The sequence below is a fragment of the Rhinoraja longicauda genome, chromosome 33, assembly GCF_053455715.1.
Source record: "Rhinoraja longicauda isolate Sanriku21f chromosome 33, sRhiLon1.1, whole genome shotgun sequence".
NCBI classification, from domain to species: Eukaryota; Metazoa; Chordata; class Chondrichthyes; order Rajiformes; family Arhynchobatidae; genus Rhinoraja; species Rhinoraja longicauda.
The window spans coordinates 13,628,232-13,646,279 of record NC_135985.1 but is presented as its reverse complement, the minus strand read 5'-3'; the positions used below and the strand labels follow the sequence as shown (position 1 = coordinate 13,646,279).

The 18,048-nt window shown below is 46.7% G+C and overlaps 1 protein-coding gene across 2 annotated transcripts; it reads right to left on the bottom strand.

Moving 5' to 3' along the window:
* Nucleotides 1-963: 963 nt before the first annotated feature.
* ints14 (integrator complex subunit 14) lies at nt 964-17,661 on the bottom strand. Of its 2 annotated transcripts, none has more exons than XM_078427106.1 (12): nt 17,512-17,661; nt 16,605-16,871; nt 15,133-15,240; nt 11,612-11,767; nt 11,360-11,478; nt 10,996-11,138; nt 9,196-9,288; nt 8,258-8,402; nt 7,431-7,564; nt 7,234-7,352; nt 2,987-3,052; nt 964-1,925 (listed from the first exon to the last, which is right to left on the bottom strand). In XM_078427106.1, exons 2-12 carry the CDS (start codon nt 16,824-16,826, stop codon nt 1,674-1,676), a joined length of 1,557 nt encoding a protein of 518 aa, XP_078283232.1. In that variant the 5' UTR covers nt 16,827-16,871; nt 17,512-17,661; the 3' UTR covers nt 964-1,673. The 2 variants fall into 2 exon arrangements, with proteins under 2 accessions (XP_078283232.1, XP_078283233.1); XM_078427107.1 differs by having other exon boundaries at nt 8,258-8,399.
* Between the last annotated feature and the right edge of the window lie 387 nt (nt 17,662-18,048).

Sequence of the window (18,048 nt, the reverse complement as noted above, 5' to 3'; positions counted from 1 at the left end):
TATACCATACTTAAATACAATCAAATCAAACTCATGTACAATAGATAGAGCAATGGGGAAGATGTGCAGAATATAGTTCTCAATATTGTACAGCATAAGTTCTACATTGCAAAGTCTATTGTCCACAATGGGGTAGAGCTGAATCAGACATTACCGTAGCTTATCGTAGGATCATTCAGAAGCTCCGCTCTTGCTCCCCCTCCCCCCACTCGCAACAAGGACAGAATCCCCCTTCTCACCTTCCACTCCACCAGCCAGCAGATCCAACAAATCATCCACCAACATTTCCGTCACCCCACCACTGGCCATATCTTCCCAACCCCTCCCCTCTCTGCGTTCCGCAGAGCCCGTTCCCTCCGTAACTCCCTGGTCCACTCGTCCCTTCCTACCCAAACCACCCCAACCCCGGGCACTTTCCCCTGCAACTGCACGAGATGCAACACCTGTCCCTTTACCTCCCCCCTCAACTCCATCCAAGGACCCAAACAGTCTTTCCAGGTGAGACAAAGGTTCACCTGCACCTCCTCCAACCTCATCTATTGCATCCGCTGCTCTAGATGTCAACTTATTTACATCGGCGAAACCAAGCGCAAACTCGTCGATCGCTTCGCTGAACACCTGCGCTCGGTCCGCATTAACAAAACTGATCTCCCGGTGGCTGAGCACTTCAACTCCCCCTCCCATTCCCAGTCTGACCTTTCTGTCATGGGCCTCCTCCAGTGCCATAGTGAGGCCCACCGGAAATTGGAGGAACAGCACCTCATATTTCGCCTGGGCAGTTTGCAGCCCAGTGGTATGAACGTCGACTTCTCCAACTTTAGATAGTCCCTCTGTCCCTCCCTTCCCCTCCCCAGATCTCCCTCTATCTTCCTGTCTCCACCTATATCCTTCCTTTGTCCCGCCCCCCTGACATCAGTCTGAAGAGGGGTCTCGACCCGAAACGTCATCCATTCCTTCTCTCCCGAGATGCTGCCTGACCTGCTGAGTTACTCCAGCATTTTGTGAATAAATCTTTAATTATGTTGGTTGCTTTTCCGAGGCAGTGTGAAGTGGAAATGGAGTCAATGGTGGGAAGTCTGGTCTGTGTGACGAACTGGGATGACTGAAAGACAGTTTAATCATAAGGGGAACAGCCAGAGATGAGCCTGAAAGCCACTAGGCTTGGTTCCAGTGGTCTGTCCAGTTTTAATTTGTTTAACATAAACTTCACACTGAAATGGCTGAAGAGTAAAGCACAGTACATTGGTCCAGATTCTGAAAGGTCAAACTGGGAGAGTCGCAGAGTTCCTTCCCTAACTTTGTTTGCATTCTGATTTCGCTGACGGGTGCTGAGTGCCTATACCAATGAAAGACGGCTGACTTCAGGGATCAGCGTCACTTTCCCAACCACGATTCAAAAGATCTTACACTGCAACCTTTGTGCAGCTGCCACGTACCCTCAGCATGTAGATTGCTATCTAATTATAGAGATCGGAATCTGCTTCAACAGTAACAAAAGCTTATTTATTTAAAAATATAGAGTGTAGACTTGCTTGTGATGCACTGAGATCCCAGAGAAATTTTGCAGCAATGGTTCTTTTACAGCCGCATGTCCTTCACTGTATCCTGTGCACAGCACTAAAACATCAAAAAAGGTCCTCAAAAGTGAACCAAAAATACCACTTCCGCTTCACTCAAATTCTGTCAGTGCTGCTGCTGGAAAAGTCTGTCTGCAGCGGAGTGATATTGTGTTCATAAGCTGCATACTCAGAGTTCCCAGTGCTGGCCAGCTTCAGCTGCTGGGCAGCATGGGAGAGCTGGAAGGCAGCGTCGGGATGTGCCGTGTCTGGGAGGAGCGTGCACTCACGGTCCAGCATGTCCGCCACACCTTTCAGAAGGTCCAAAAATCCAAACGCAAGGGCTGCCTTTCTCAACCGATTCAGTTCCTGCAAAATAAACAGACCAAGGGATTGGAAGCTTTTAAAATGTTTGCTCAGTGCGGAATTGGAGGCTGAGGAGTAGAAGTACCTAATCAAGGTGTCCAGCAGTGACATCCGTACTGTTTTCTTACACATATTGCACTCCTAGTGAGATCTTCAACTGATGTTCCAAAGACTTCAGCCATTAGCCATGCTAGTTACTGTAAGTCTAGACTGTACACCAGATCAAAGCTAGTCACTCCCCACAATCACAAGTTCAGGATTTCTAATACCCCAGTTCAGCTTAGAGATACAGCGTGGAAACAGGCCCATTGCGTGCGTACCGACCAACGATCCCCGCACATTAACACACTAGGGATAATTTACACTTATACCAAGCCAATTAACAAATAACTGGAATTGATGTGCAAGTGGCTAGGAACTTGGGAGTCAAAATGAGAGGGCGAGATTAAGTGGGTAGTAAAATGGAAAGCAGTGTATCTAGAATGGGAGAAAACATAAGTTGATGATCTGATATTAAGAATTTCTACAGGATACAAACCAATAGAGAAAGATATTCCTCAGAATACTTAACTGTGAAAATCAAGGTAAAGAGGTGAATGTTTCTAAGCTCTTGCACTCCCAATGTCTATTTCCAACATGTAATTTGGAGGACACTCTCTAAAAGACAAATTATGTAAACACAAAATGCTGCTGTAGAAAAAAAAATCATAGTTTCAGAAAAGGTTTGTTGTTATTTTAGAGAGTGAAATATGCTGTTTGCCCCTCCTATGGAACATTACACTGAGGGTAACCTCTCAAAGTGCAGAGTGCTCATATAGTATTTTTGCTGCAGATAGCAGCCTTTCCACAGTTAGCACAGTGTGCAATACATAGCTCAAATGATAAATCCTCGGATTTGCAGTGACAAAATTATCAAATGTTGGCCACCTGGGTAGCCAATGCTTAATAACCAAGTACAATAAATAAACTGTACTGTTGCTTAAATCTATGACTTGGAAATTGTTGTCCTTCAGTTTTATTATTGACAGCCCAAAATAGTTAATGCAAATATTCTATGGATTTACCTTGTAGAATGTCTGTGTCTTTTCTGGAAGTTTCCGAGCATTTCTTAAAATCTTCTGAACATCGGTCTAAAGATAGGAGAAAGTAGTGATCAAGGACCAGTGAAAGGCAACATTTAGGTCTGAACATGTTAAGAAATGTTTCTATTTCCAGATGTCTGGCTGATGCTGCCAATGCTGTGAATCCCTGCAAGGATTATACAGGTACCTCAAACCTTTACAGCAGACATCATCTCAGAGCCTGCAACGGAGGAGTCCCACAGAAATGCAGTAACTGCATTTGGTTTTGCTCTTTACCAGCAGACTTCAGAAACTGATACCAACACCAATATATGAAGTGAACCATTGTCTCTTCACACATCATAAAATCGTATAGCACAGAAATAGGCCACTGTAATGTGGCCCTCGACTTTGCCAATCGTGATACCATTATTTGTAAGTCCCATTTGTTTACATTTGGCCTGTATCCCTTTATGCATTTTCTATCCAAGTATTTGTCCAAACATCTTTTAAACATTGTAACTGCATCTGCCTCCATCACCTCCTCTGGCAGCTTGCTCCAGATACCACTACTCTCTGTTTGAAAAACCAGTCCAATTGTCTTTTAAATGTTAATCTACCCACCTCTAGTTTCTTCTCACAGCTCGTTCCATATATGCAACACCCTCTCTGTGAAAACATTGCTCCTCAGGTCCTTTTTAAATCTTACCCCTCTCATATTAAAACAATGCCATCTAGTTTTGGATTACTCTACCCTGGAAAAAGGACTGCCCATCCACCTTATAATTGGCCATCATGATTTTATAGACCTCTGTAAGATCGCTCCTCAGATTCCTACCCTCCAGGGAAAAAGTCCCAACCAATCCAACCTCTTATAACTTAAGCCCTTCAGTCCCAATAACATCCTCATGAATCTAATCTGCATCCTTTCGAGCTTAATGACATCCTTTCTATAACTGGGCAACTAGACAGTGTAAGTGTGGTCTCACTAACGACTTGTACAGTTACATGATATCCCAACTCCTGTCTCAATGCCCTGACCAATGATGGCAAGCATGATAAATGCCTTCTTCACCATATTGTCTACTTGAGTCACCACTTTCAGATAAGTGACAAAAAATATTCATTTGAGACCAGTCTTATATCCCCTGGCTCATACATAGATTACATTTTGGTCCCAGTGGGGACCTACTCTTTTCTTAGATATATTATAGTTAGTTCAGTTTAGTTCACTTTAGTTTAAAGATACAGTGTGGAAACAGGCCCTTCAGCTCACCGAGTCCGTGCCGACCAGCAATCCCCATACACTAACACTACCCTACACATTAGGGACAATTTTTACCAAAGCTGATTAACACCCATAGGCAACGGGTGGAAGACCACTTCAACACCACGGACACCAGAAGCATGTGGAAGGGTGTCAGGGACATCACTGGCTACAAGAGCAGCCCTGCCTGCCCCCACAGCGATATGGCACTGACCAACGAGCTTAACACCTTCTTTGCCCGCTTTGAAACTGGCAAAACCACCTTGAGTGAAAGAACCCCAGCCGAGGCGGTGGGACAGGTCTTGCAACTGAGCACACAGGAGGTACAACGCGCTCTGCAAAGGGTCAACCCACGCAAGGCTGCAGGACCGGATGGAGTTCAAGGAAGGGTACTGAAGGACTGTGCTGAACAGCTGGCTGAGGTATTCACCAGGATCTTTAACCTGTCATTATCTCTGGCTACGGTCCCCAAGTGCCTGAAGTCGGCTATCATAGTTCCGGTGCCGAAAAAAGCAAAGATCTCCAACCTGAACGACTACCGCCCGGTTGCCCTAACGCCGATAGTCATGAAGTGCTTTGAGAGGCTGGTCCTCTCACACATCAAATCCAGCATCCCTGACTCACTGGACCCACATCAATTTGCATACAGGGCAAATAGATCCACAGAGGACGCCATCTCTCTGGCTCTTCACACTGTCCTGACTCACCTAGAGAGACAGGGCACGTACGTGAGGATGCTATTCATAGACTATAGCTCCGCCTTCAACACGGTCATCCCCACCAAGCTCATCACCAAACTCCACCAGCTAGGCCTCAGCTCGTCATTATGTGACTGGATCCTGGACTACCTGCTGGAACGATCGCAGGCAGTGAGAATGGGCCCGCACCTGTCCTCCACTATCACCCTGAGTACCGGCACACCACAGGGCTGTGTTCTGAGCCCCATGCTCTACTCCCTCTTCACACACGACTGTGTTCCTGCATTCGACACCAACACCATTGTCAAGTTTGCAGATGACACAACGGTGATCGGGCTGATCACCAACGGGGATGAAACAAACTATAGAGCGGAGGTGCAGAACCTGGCGGACTGGTGCTCGGATAACAACTTGTCCCTAAATACCACCAAGACCAAGGAGCTGATCATCAACTTCCGTAGGTCACATAACGGGGAATATGCCCCGATCTCTATCAACGGGGACAGTGTGGAGAGAGTGTCCAGCTTCAAGTTTCTGGGCACTCACATTTCGGAGGACCTAACATGGTCCAATAACACTGCTGCGCTGGTCAAGAAGGCACAACAAAGACTGTACTACTTAAGAACACTGAAAAAGTCTGGTCTACCCCAACAGCTGCTGACGACCTTCTACCGCTGCACCATCGAGAGCATCCTAATGCATGGCATCCCTGTGTGGTACCTCAGCTGCACGGAGGCAGAAAGGAAAGCTCTACAGCGGGTAGTCCATAGAGCTCAGAGGGCCATCGGAACACAGCTACCAGACTTAGAGGGCATCTACAACACACGATGCCTCAAAAAAGCCACCAGCATCCACAAAGACTCTTCACACCCCTGCAACAGTCTGTTCGAACTCCTTCCATCGGGCAGACGATACAAGGCCTTCTACGCCCGCACCTCCAGACTCAGGAACAGCTTCATCCCCTGGGCCATAGCTGCTATGAACCGGTCCTGCTGAGCCGGATGGCCACAACGCATAGATCAACTTGCACTTTACCCTGTCCAAAACTGTTACAACTGTTTCGTTTCGTTGGGTTGCTGCTGTCTAAATAAGGGGGCGTGGCTGTGTTCTGCAGCTGCGGCTCACCGGCAGTCTCTCCGTTTTTTTTGTTGTTTTTTTGTCATTGTCGTTGTTAAATGTACGTTTTGTTTTATTTTTAATTCTGTGTATGTAGGGGGGTGGTGGGGGGGTTGGGGGAAACCTTTTTTCAAATCTCCTCCTCAACGGAGATGCGACCTTTTTCCGTGTGGTATCTCCGTTCGTGCTACGGCCTAACACCGTGGAGTCGGCGGCCTCCAGCTGGGATCGACCTTGAAGACTCCGGTCGCAGGGCCTGGACTTACCATCTCGGAGGCTTCGGCCGTGGGCCCTGCAGACCGCAACATCGGGAGTTCGCAGGTCCCTGGCTGGCGACCGGCTTTTGGGAGCTCCAGCCGTAGCAGCTTCGACCACCCCGAAGTGCGAGGTATGATCAACCCGCTCGCAGGCCCTTCATCGCCCTGCGTGGCTCGACCGCGGCACTTTCCATCGCCCGGTGGGGGCTCAGGACTTTCATCGGCCTGCTCGGCTCGGCCCTGGGACTTTCCATCGCCCGGTGGGGGCTTCAAAAAGTTGGGAGCCTCGATCACCTCGTGGCACCACGGGAGAAGAATGAGGAGGAGATAAGACTTTGCCTTCCATCACAGTGAGGGTATGCCTAGAGCAATCACTGTGATGACTGTTTTGTGTAAAAATTTATATCTGTGTGTCTTGTGCTTTTTAATGTCTACTGCCGGACCCTGACGTGAGAGGACGCTGGCGTTGAGTATTCGCCGCTTTTCCGCCAGGATAGTTTGTCTGTTTGTTTCTATGTTAATTGTTTTTGTAAAGCGCTTTGAGCATGTGATAAGGCGCTATATAAAATAAATGGATTATTATTATTATTATTAAATTACTTAAATTATTGCATCGTATGGGAGGCGCATTCCCAATCTCGTTGTACCCCTGGGTACAATGACAATAAAGATATATTGTATTGTATTGTATTGTACAAACCTGTATGTCTTTGGAGCGTGGGGAAAACGTACAAACTCAGTACAGACAGTACCCATAGTCAGGATCGAACCTGGGTCTCTGGCACTATAAGGTAGCTGCGTCCCCTTAAACATATCAAGGTAAAGACTCACATGCCCAATCATTAGCCAGTATGGTGATAATTGGAAGTTCATGAACCTGCAGGCCACTATACAATGACACACAGTACCAACCTGTAGTCCACTAGGCTTAATCCAGACGGTCACATTCTGTGCGTAACTGCGCTTCGTTCGTGGCTGAAGGGGAAATGGGCTTCTGCTGTCATCATCACCATAGGGGTTTTCTTCAGCTCCTGAAATCAATCAAAATGATGATTTAATGTTGAGAAAATATGGTGAAAATGGTTTAGGAAATCCTACTTCATACTCACCTAGAATGGGCCCCAGCTGTGACATCTTACCAAGCCAGGGGAGAGGCTCAGGACCGGGCTCGAACAAGGACATCATCAGATTGGATTTCTTTTTGCTGTCGGCCTGTGAGTACAGCATCCCATACCAGTCCGGCCTGGGGAAACCAAAACGCATAACATCATTATTATCAGACAAGCAAATCAGTGAAGCACAATCATCAGGTTCCAGTGAGGGGAACGAGGGAATCAACCAGGCATGAGGTGGAAATCGGAGGCAAAACTGGGATTGAGGGTAAAAGTGCAATGTCTCCCATTTTTGACAAACAATCGCTTTTCATAAAGGTGACCCAGTACATGAGTCATTACAGGCAATGACATTCTCTTTAATGAGTACCGAGCCAAAACATACTAATTATAACTTAGGATTGGGTGTCCCGGAACATGCAGTCGCTCGGACCAAAATAAACAAGGTTTGTGGAGAGTGCACACATCAGTAAGCACAGTGAGCAGGGCTGAAGAGAATGACGTAGGATTCCTTCCCCCACACAAAGGGAATGTAACCATGTTGGAATTCAGGTTTGCCAGAGGAAATTTGACAACTCTTCTCATTTCCCTCCTCTTTTCTAGAAGGTGACTGACTATTGGTCCAGTATAATTTAATAAAGAGGGCTTTGAGGTCCAAATTCACATCCCAACTATTTGGCTATTATTGGAGGCCCTTTCACACCTGACATTGCAGGGAATTATTGTAAAATCTTTCCATGATATTGAATAAGCCCTGCTCAGTACAGAGTGCATGTTTTTCAAACGAGGTGTAATTTTACAGGATGTAGTTGTAAGCTCCTCACCCAAGCAGCACTATGGCCACCATCCCTTCTACTTTCAGACTGCCATGTAGCAAGACACAAAATGACGGCATCTTTCCCGCAATCTGAGAAGCAGAATTCTCATCTTCAGGTTCTTCGGGTAAACCGCCTCCCAGATCATCACCTTCTAACAAGACAAAGAAAAATAAACACCCAGTTACCATTCTGCTTTCTAAAGAAACATCACTACACTGACAAAAATATCCCATAACAGCGCCCAAATCCTTCAAGCTCACAAGTTAACTTTGTTTCTTTCCACAATTTCTGCCTGACTTACTGGCTGTCTCCAGCATTTTCCACTTTTATTCCAAATCTATTAGGCCCCATTTCCGTATCTCTCTCTGCAGAGTTGATGCATTCCCATCGTCACAACGCAACAAATTCTGGCTCACGCTAGGATGACACACTCAGCAGAGCTTGACATGAGGCTGAGTCTCTGTTGGACGGTCAGCGAAGAACCACAGACTTATTCCGGGACGAAATGGCTCATGAGATGAGCATTGATTTATGCATGAATATACTCCTTTGATAGGGTCCACGTGATTTGTGCAGTAATGTTCTGCAATGCCCCTCTGGTACAACTGTCTTACAGTTCCAGGGACTTTGGTTCCTGTTTGTATCAGAACTAGTCAGTTCTTCAAAAGGTGAGCCAGCTGTGATGGTAACATGTTTTGCTCATGCCACACACACTGCTGGATCTGTTGGGCATATCCATATTCTCCTTTTGATTCAGTTTCAGCATCAGCCCCGACAAGCATTTCACAACTTTAACATTTCCATTTCCTTGCTTTCTCTAACTTCTGAGTTAGAGTGAATATTTTTTTTGTGCCCACAGTAGCAATAGGATGTTACAGTGCATTTGGTACTCTTTATCAATACTCAATACTTTATCAATACTCTATCAATAGGGAACACCTCACCTTTATTCAGAGCTATAGGTAGGACCAAATGCCGAGAGAGGACCGGTGGACTGGCAATATCAGCGATCTTTATAAATCCCACGATATCCAACTCTAAAACAGAAAATAATTGTTAAAAAAAAATAACAGGACTTCCTCTCTCCATGCAATCCTGGAATTTAGAGCACCCAGTAAAGGACATAAAGTGCTGGAGTAACTCAGCGGGTCAGGCAGTATCTCTGGATAGACATGCACAGTGTATGGATAGTACACAGTGTTTACTATGAACGAACTAAGATGGTCCAATGCCTGTCCCCAGACATCATCATATCCAAGATCACTGAGGTTGCTGATTCTTTGAAAATCTCTGTGGATACTCAGTCATTAGGTTCTTTCAAAATGATAGAATTCTGGAGGGTAAAAGTATCAATGTATGCAAACAGTGCCAATGTACTGATTGGTATTCTATTTCTAGCTATGAGAACGTTTCTTTGCTCTTCAGTTTGATAAACTGGTCACACTCTGCAAGTCTGCACAAATACCATCATCAAAATGCTCACCTTGCATGTTAGAATCCTAAAAGAAAAACCCTCTTTACTCAGACAGTAGTCAGAATGTGGAACTTGTTCCCACAAATAAAGGGCTAAGATAAATGGTATTGATCAATTTAAGGAAAGTGAGAGAAAAGTTCATTCAAACCAAGAAAAAGAGCTGCCTGCCGGGCAGTGAATTTACCCGAGAAAATCTGAGAGAATGAGAGTGGGCAAGCAGTGGAGGTGCCAGTGGAAGAAGCCTTTGTAAACAATGACCATAGTAAGTAAATTCAAGGTAGTCGTGGAAAATGATAAGGATGGTCCTAATGTTAAAGCCTTAAATAGGGAGAGGGTTGATTTCAACAACAAAAGCAGGATCTGCCAAAAGTAGATTGGGAGCAGCTGCTAGAGGGAAAAACGACATCCGATCAGTGGCGGAAGGGGCGAATTTAAAGGCAAGATTGTAATAATTCAATCAGCATGTTCTTCTAAGAGCAAGTAGCGAAGATGTAAGATTAGAGAATATTGGTTTAAAGAGGAAATTGTAGATTTGATCAAAAATAAGAAGGAAGCATATGTCAGGTATAGGTGATTTGTTCCCATTGATTTATTTGATGTTTATATAGGAGAGAGCAAGAATCAAGGAGGGAAGAAAAGGACCTGACATAGTCTTGGCAAGCAGTATTAAGGAGAATCCCTAAATCCTTAATAAGCCACAGGATAGCTAGGAAAAGAATAGCTTACCTTCAAGACCAAAATGGAAATCTATGTGTGGAGCCAGGGAACAAGAGTGAGTTCCTAAATGGATACTTTTTATTGCTATTCAACAGGGAGAAGGATGTGGAGGAAGGAGAGTTAGGGGAGGAGCATGCTGATATTCTGAGGTAGGATAGACTGGAATTATTCTTACTGGAACATGGGATGCTGAGAGGTGATCTTACTGAGGTTTTTCTAATAATAAGAGATTTGAAAGGGTATTTTTCCTAGGGTGACGAAATCTAAAACTAGAGGACACAGGCAAGATAAGAGGGGCAAACTTTAACTAGACCTGAGGGGTAAGATTTTCACATAGAGAGTGGCAATAAGGAACATGCTGCCAGAGGAAGTGGTAGAGGCAGATATAATTGCAGTATGACATTTAGATAAGTACTTGGATAGGAAAGGACTAGAGGGAAATAGGCCAAATGTGGGAAAATGGGACCAGCCTTGATTGGCATTACTGTCAGCATGGGCAAGTTGGGCCGAAGGGTCGGTTTCTGTACTGTACAACTCTGAATCTAAAACACACCTGTATTGATAGTTTTTGGCATAGGCTCCAGTTCTTCATCAATGATGACAGGTTCTGGTCTTGGAAACATCTGCATATCAGAAACCAGATGCCCACACTTCAGCACAGCGTGAAACGGAGAGTAGGCTTGGTCAATCAGTTTTCTGCGGTATAAAAAAAAGAGACATCATTGTGATCCATGACGCATCACAGATACCAGGGTGGAATTGAAATAACAAGAAGAAATTATTTATTCTAGACATGCAGCACCAGAGAATTGTGTTGCATGCAACCCCCTATCAGAACACAACCCATCCCACTTTGTGACAAAGCGTCACTCAGATCGCTTGCAACCAATCAATGTCAGATTCACACAATCACGTACCCAAACATAGACTGCACATTTTTCAGGCAAAGAGGACCATCGATAGTGAAGATTTGCCCCTCACCATTGTTTAAATCTATCAGACATTCCAGAACATCCAGTGTATCTGTGCTCTGAAGCTGGAAAAACAAAATGAATGTGAAGGAAAAATAAAGTTCACATTGAAGAACCACCCTCAAGCTAGTCTCAGATACCTTCTCTCCCTTGTGACTCGTCTATTAAAGTGTCCAATTTCCCCTCAGTATGCCATACCTCTTCTAGGTTAGCGATGCACATAATGTACAGCTTTGATGGAAATGGGAAAGGAAGAGGGAACTTGCTGCCCTCGGAGTGCTGGCTGAGGCTGGACAGCGAGTGGCGGAGGGATCCTCGACCTATTCCCAGGCTCCCGTCTGTTACAAGGATCACCTGTAAAAGATAAAACAAACTTCCAATCAGACAGTAAAGCCATTTCATTAGTCAATGTTGCAGTAGGAGAGATGGTGGAATCAGCAAATTGTAAATTTCAGTTTTTATTACAGGGCAAGATATCTCATTACAACTTAGAAGATTTCCACATTATTGTTGCTAGCTGACACCCAGCAGCCTCAGAATCAGTGTGGAACACCAGAGACCGGAACAGTTCAACAGCTAATTTCTTCCAGAACATGCTTGAACAAAAGCGCAGGGACAGTTTGTGTTCCATGCTTCAATGAATGATGGTTCAGCCACCATTGCAGTGTCCTCCTACTACTGCAAAGAGCTACAGACTAGAAGTTGTGTTCAAACCTTTGTGGTGGATTTGAACACTGGGAACAATGGGTCAAAGAAGGTCCCAGAGATTATCAATCACACGCTCATATTTAAGGCCTGAAGAAAATAATTAACGTGCTCACCACATTTTGAAGTCAATGCAAAGGCAATAAATTAATGGTAAAATATGGATTGTTTGGAAATACAACCAAGTGTGCAGCTGTTTTATTAAAGTCCATACCCAAGACCCCAAGCTCACAAACTCATAATAAGCACTGAAGGGCAATACAAACCTCCAGAAATAAACCACCACAGTCTCCAAACACATCACATTCTAAATATGAACTCTATGCATCTGCCCGTTTCTTAGTCCATTTTCTTCACACCTTTTTATTCACAAAATGCTGGAGTAACTCAGCAGGTCAGGCAGCATCTCGGGAGAGAAGGAATGGGTGACGTTTCGGGTCGAGACCCTTCTTCAGACTGATGTCGGGGGTGGGACAAAGGAAGGATATAGGTGGAGACAGGAAGATAGAGGGAGATCTGGGAAGGAGGAGGGGAAGGGAGGGACAGAGGAGCTATCTGAAGTTGGAGAAGTCGACGTTCATACCACCGGGCCGCAAACTGCCCAGGCGAAATATGAGGTGCTGCTCCTCCAATTTCCGGCGGGCCTCACTATGGCACTGGAGGAGGCCCATGACAGAAAGGTCAGACTGGGAATGGGAGGGGGAGTTAAAGTGCTCGGCCACCGGGAGATCAGTTTTGTTAATGCGGACCGAGCGCAGGTGTTCAGCGAAGCGATCGCCGAGCCTGCGCTTGGTTTCGCCGATGTAAATAAGTTGACATCTAGAGCAGCAGATGCAATAGATGAGGTTGGATCTTTGTCTCACCTGGAAAGACTATTTGGGTCCTTGGATGGAGTTGAGGGGGGAGGTAAAGGGACAGGTGTTGCATCTCGTGCGGTTGCAGGGGAAAGTGCCCGGGGTTGGGGTGGTTTGGGTAGGAAGGGACGAGTGGACCAGGGAGTTATGGAGGGAACGGTCTCTGCGGAACGCAGAGAGGGGAGGGGAAGATATGGCCAGTGGTGGAGTCCCGTTGTAGGTGACGGAAATGTTGGTGGATGATATGTTGGATCCGCTGGCTGGTGGGGTGGAAGGTGAGAACGAGGGGGATTCTGTCCTTGTTGCGAGTGGGGGGAGGGGGAGCAAGAGCGGAGCTGCGGGATGTAGAAGAGACCCTAGTGAGAGCCTCATCTATAATGGAGGAGGGGAAGCCCCGTTTTCTGAAGAACGAGGACATCTCGGAAGCCCTAGTGTGAAACACCTCATCCCGGGCGCAGATGCGGCGTAGACGGAGGAATTGGGAGTAGGGGATAGACTTTTTGCAGGGGACCGGGTGTGAAGAAGTGTAGTCCAGATAGCTGTGCGAGTCGGTGGGTTTGTAGTAAATGTCCGTCACTAGTCTGTCTCCTGTGATGGAGATGGTGCGGTCCAGAAACGGGAGGGAGATGTCAGAGATAGTCCAGGTATATTTAAGGGCAGGATGGAAATTGGAGGTGAAGTGTATGAAGTCAGTGAGTTCTGCATGGGTGCAAGAGGTAGCACCAATGCAGTCGTCGATGTAGCGGAGGTAAGAGTTCGGGGATGGGGCCAGTGTACGTCTGGAACAGGGATTGTTCGACATACCCGACAAAGAGGCAGGCGTAGCTAGGGCCCATAGCTATGCCTCTGGTTTGGAGGAAGTGGGAGGAGTCAAAGGAGAAGTTGTTGAGGTTAAGAACCAGCTCTGCTAGGCGGAGGAGAGTGCTGGTCGATGGGGATTGGCTGGTTCTACGGTCGAGGAAGAAACGGAGGGCTTCGAGACCATCCTTGTGGGGGATGGAAGTGTAGAGTGACTGGACATCCATGGTGAAGATGAGGGAGTGGAGGCCTGGGAACCGGAAGTTATCCAGGAGATGGAGAGCGTGTGAGGTGTCTTGGACGTAGGTGGGGAGGGATTTAACCAGGGGGGATAGGATGGAGTCGAGGTAGGTAGAGATAAGTTCGGTGGGGCATGAGCAGGCAGAGACAATGGGACTGCCGGGACAGTTGTGTTTGTGGATTTTGGGTAGGAGGTAGAATCGGGCCGTGCGGGGCTGGGGAACTATGAGATTGGAGGCACTGGGGGTAGATCGCCGGAGATGATGAGGTCAGTGATGGTGCTGCTGATAAAGGTCTGGTGTTTATCGGTGGGGTCATGGTCCAGGGATAGGTAGGAAGAGGTGTCTGATAGTTGTCGTCTGGCCTCGGTCCGGTAGAGGTCAGCACGCCAGACTACCACAGCCCTTCCCTTGTCAGCGGGTTTAATGATTAAGTCCGGGTTGTTGCGGAGTGAGTGGAGGGCTGCACGTTCAGGAGGGGAGAGGTTGGAGTTAGTCAGGGGAGTGGAGAATTTGAGGCGGCTGATGTAACCTGAAAGCAAGAGGCCCTAATCAACCCCTGAATTTATCAACAGCAGGAACACTCAATATCAAAAATTTGTTTAGTTTAGTTTGGTTTAAAGATACAGTGTGGAAACAGGCCCTTCGGCCCACCGAGTCCATGCCGACCAGCGATCCCAGCCAGGGACGGATTAACATAGTAGCAAAAGTAGCATTTGCTATGGGCCCTGCGCTAAATGCTTGAAATTGGCATCCTACTGAGGGACGCTGTGTTGCATGGGCCGCTCCCCAACCGCCACGGTTAGAATGTGTTGCCAACGCCGCGGTTAGAATGTTGCCAATGCCGCGGTTAAAATGTGTTGGCGGCGGGGCTGCGCGGACCAATGGGCAGTCGGCGTGTTACCGCCCAACCTTCGGCCCTCTTACTCCACACACCTCCGGCCTCACCCAAACACCTCACTCCTCCGGACCTCTCTGCTCGAATATTGGCCTTGTCTCCCCACACATCTCAGCCCTCTCATTCCTCGCTCATTGGCTCTTTTCAGAATTACTCCCAAGCATTTCAACAGGACCAGGTGCGTGGTCAAACTCATACTCTAAAACAAAGTGGAAGTCCAGTTACCTGACAGGGAATGCAGACACCCCACTCATCCTGCACAATGTTGCTGACCCCCATAAGAGCAGACTCGAGGCAGGTCTTGTCATAGTCATCCACGGTGCTCAGTGACTCCTGCAAGCGATCAGTGTGGTTAGAATGGGCAAGCATCAAACTGAAGATTTCAAGTATCAAAGGCACTTCATGGAAGTTTCATCAAAGACACTGAGCTAGATAGGCATGTGACAAAAATGCTGTGGGTTGCAGCAATTAAAATTACGAATGATCAAGCTAGAACAACTATAACAGTGAAATTGTAAAGGATTACAGGCTGGAGCAGATTACAACGGGCAAGACCATGGAGTTGATAAAACAACGAGAATTTTCAAAGGGATGCAGCTAGCACCTGGATTTCTGACTAGAAAGTCAAATACCTGTTCATTCTGTTTAGAATAATCCTTCCCTGCATTATGTGAAAAGAAAATAGCGTTATGCACATATACCCACACTGACAATTAGATCTCCATGGACAACCGCAGGTATTTCCAGTAAATGATCAGTCTCTCTAGGGAAGTAAGCCATGAAATCCAGAGTCCTTAGACCGTTCCTGTCCAGGAGCACTGCGTTTTACCACATTGTTTCATGCATTGATGCACTTCCCAATTCTGGCTAAAGGACAATAACTGAGAGGAGTCAATCCTGGTTGAACACAAATAAACTATCATAGAGCAGATATGCAACCAGACACTGTTGTTTGTGATATACATAAATGATTTGGATGAAAACATTGGTGATTTGATTTGGAAAGCTGCAAATCAACTCACATGACAATTTCAGAGTTGTGGACAGGGAGAATGGTCAATTACAATGTTGGTTACAACGTTTGCATCCTTGTAATGGGTACAGCAGGATACAGATCACTTGAAAATATGGGCAGAGAAATGGCAGATGGAGTTTAATCCAGACAAGTTGAGGTCTTAGGTCAAACAAGTTTTAGGTCAAAGTGGAATGTATACAGTAAACAGCAGTACCCTTAGGAGCATTAATGTATCGAGAGATCTTGGGATTCAAATCCATAGCTCCCTAAATGTGAATGTGGTGGTGAATAAGGCAGGTGGTATACTTTACCAGTTATGCATTGAGTAGTAGAGTCAGGAAGTTGCATTGCAGCTGTTAAAAAGTCTGGTTAGGACACATTTGGAATGTTTAGTTTATATTGATGGTCTAGGTCAGTACAGATATCGTGGGTTGAAGGATCTGTTCTGGTGCTGTGCTATGTTTGGCTTGACATGACTGATGTGCTCTGTGGTTTAATATCCCCTACCCACTGATGAGATGATTATTTCACACCAGCAATCCAGCCCAAAGATGGGGGTGGTGGTCCTCCCAAGCATTGTGGCATTTTATTTATACTTAACTTTGTATTTTTATTAAATGCATTTTTATCATGGGACTCTGTAGATCCACAATTTACTTTTCTGAAATGTTCCTTGTCCCACCTGAAGAGTGTTGTAATCCCTGGTGAATGGAACCATTAGCTCCCAGAGAGAGGAGAAAGCCACAAGGCAAGTGAACTCCAATTTGTAACTGGTCGCCATATGTTCAAAGAGCATGCTGAGCCCATGAGCAGCCAAGTGTTTGCGCTGGTATTCCTCGGCACCCTCCATGGTGACGGGGCGAGTCATGGAGAGAGAAACATCCAATAGCACCACAGTCGGCATGGTTTCTGATGGGACTTCTACTCACGCCAGCAAGGTTCAGATTTGCTGCAATCAAATGTACAACATAATTATACTGACATTAGGTGCTGCCGAACCCTACAAAAGGGAGTTTGATGGGACATGGAATGGGCGAAGGAACAAGCTTGCTGATCATGCGTTGGAAGGAATGGCAAGCAGCTGAAGGAATGGGTGGTGGGAATATAAGAGCAGCAGATGTGGGAGGAGAGCAGCAGATGTGGGAGGAGAGCAGCAGATAAAGGGCAGACGAGAGCAGAGGATTTGGGGGGGGGGGGGGAGAGCAGCAGACACAGGGGTAGAACAGCAGATACGGCGGGAGGAGGGGGAAGTAGCATATACAGGGATGTGTATAACAGCAGATACGGCGGGAGGGGGAAGCAGCATATACAGGGATGTGTATAACAGCAGATACGGCGGGAGGAGGGGGGAAGCAGCATATACATGGATGTGTATAACAGCAGATACGGAGGAGGGCGGAAGCAGCATATACAGGGATGTGTAGAACAGCAGATACGGAGGGAGACCAGCAGACAGAGTGAGAGCCGTTGTCGATATGGAAAGAACTGTTGATACAACAGATACTGTAGTTTATCACAGCGGTGCGGTGTGGTCTAGTGGAAGACGTTGATTCCCCGGGAGCGAGCTGAGGGCGTTTGTTCACACTTACCCGGAGACCGGGGCCCCCGGGCTCCCCCCGCCGCCGCTCCGCCGCCTGGACTGTGAGCTCGGGAGCCACTCGGTCCCCGCTCCGCTCCGCACCGCTCCCGCGCACAACATCCGGTCCGCTCCACACCCTCCCCTTCCGTTCCGTTCCCTTCGATAAACCGCCCGTCCGCAGGAGCGGAGAGACTGTGGAGACCAAAGATACTAGAGGTGGAGAGCAAAGATACAACTAGAGGTGGAGAGCAAAGATACTAGAGGTGGAGACCAAAGATACTAGAGGTGGAGACCAAAGATACTAGAGGTGGAGAGCAAAGATACAACTAGAGGTGGAGACCAGAGATACTAGAGGGGGAGACCAAAGATACTAGAGGTGGAGACCAAAGATACTAGAGGTGGAGATCAAAGATACAACTAGAGGTGGAGATCAAAGATACAACTAGCGGCGGAGAGCAAAGATACAACTAGAGGTGGAGACCAAAGATACATCTAGAGGTGGAGACCAAAGATACAACTAGAGGCGGAGACCAAAGATACTAGAGGT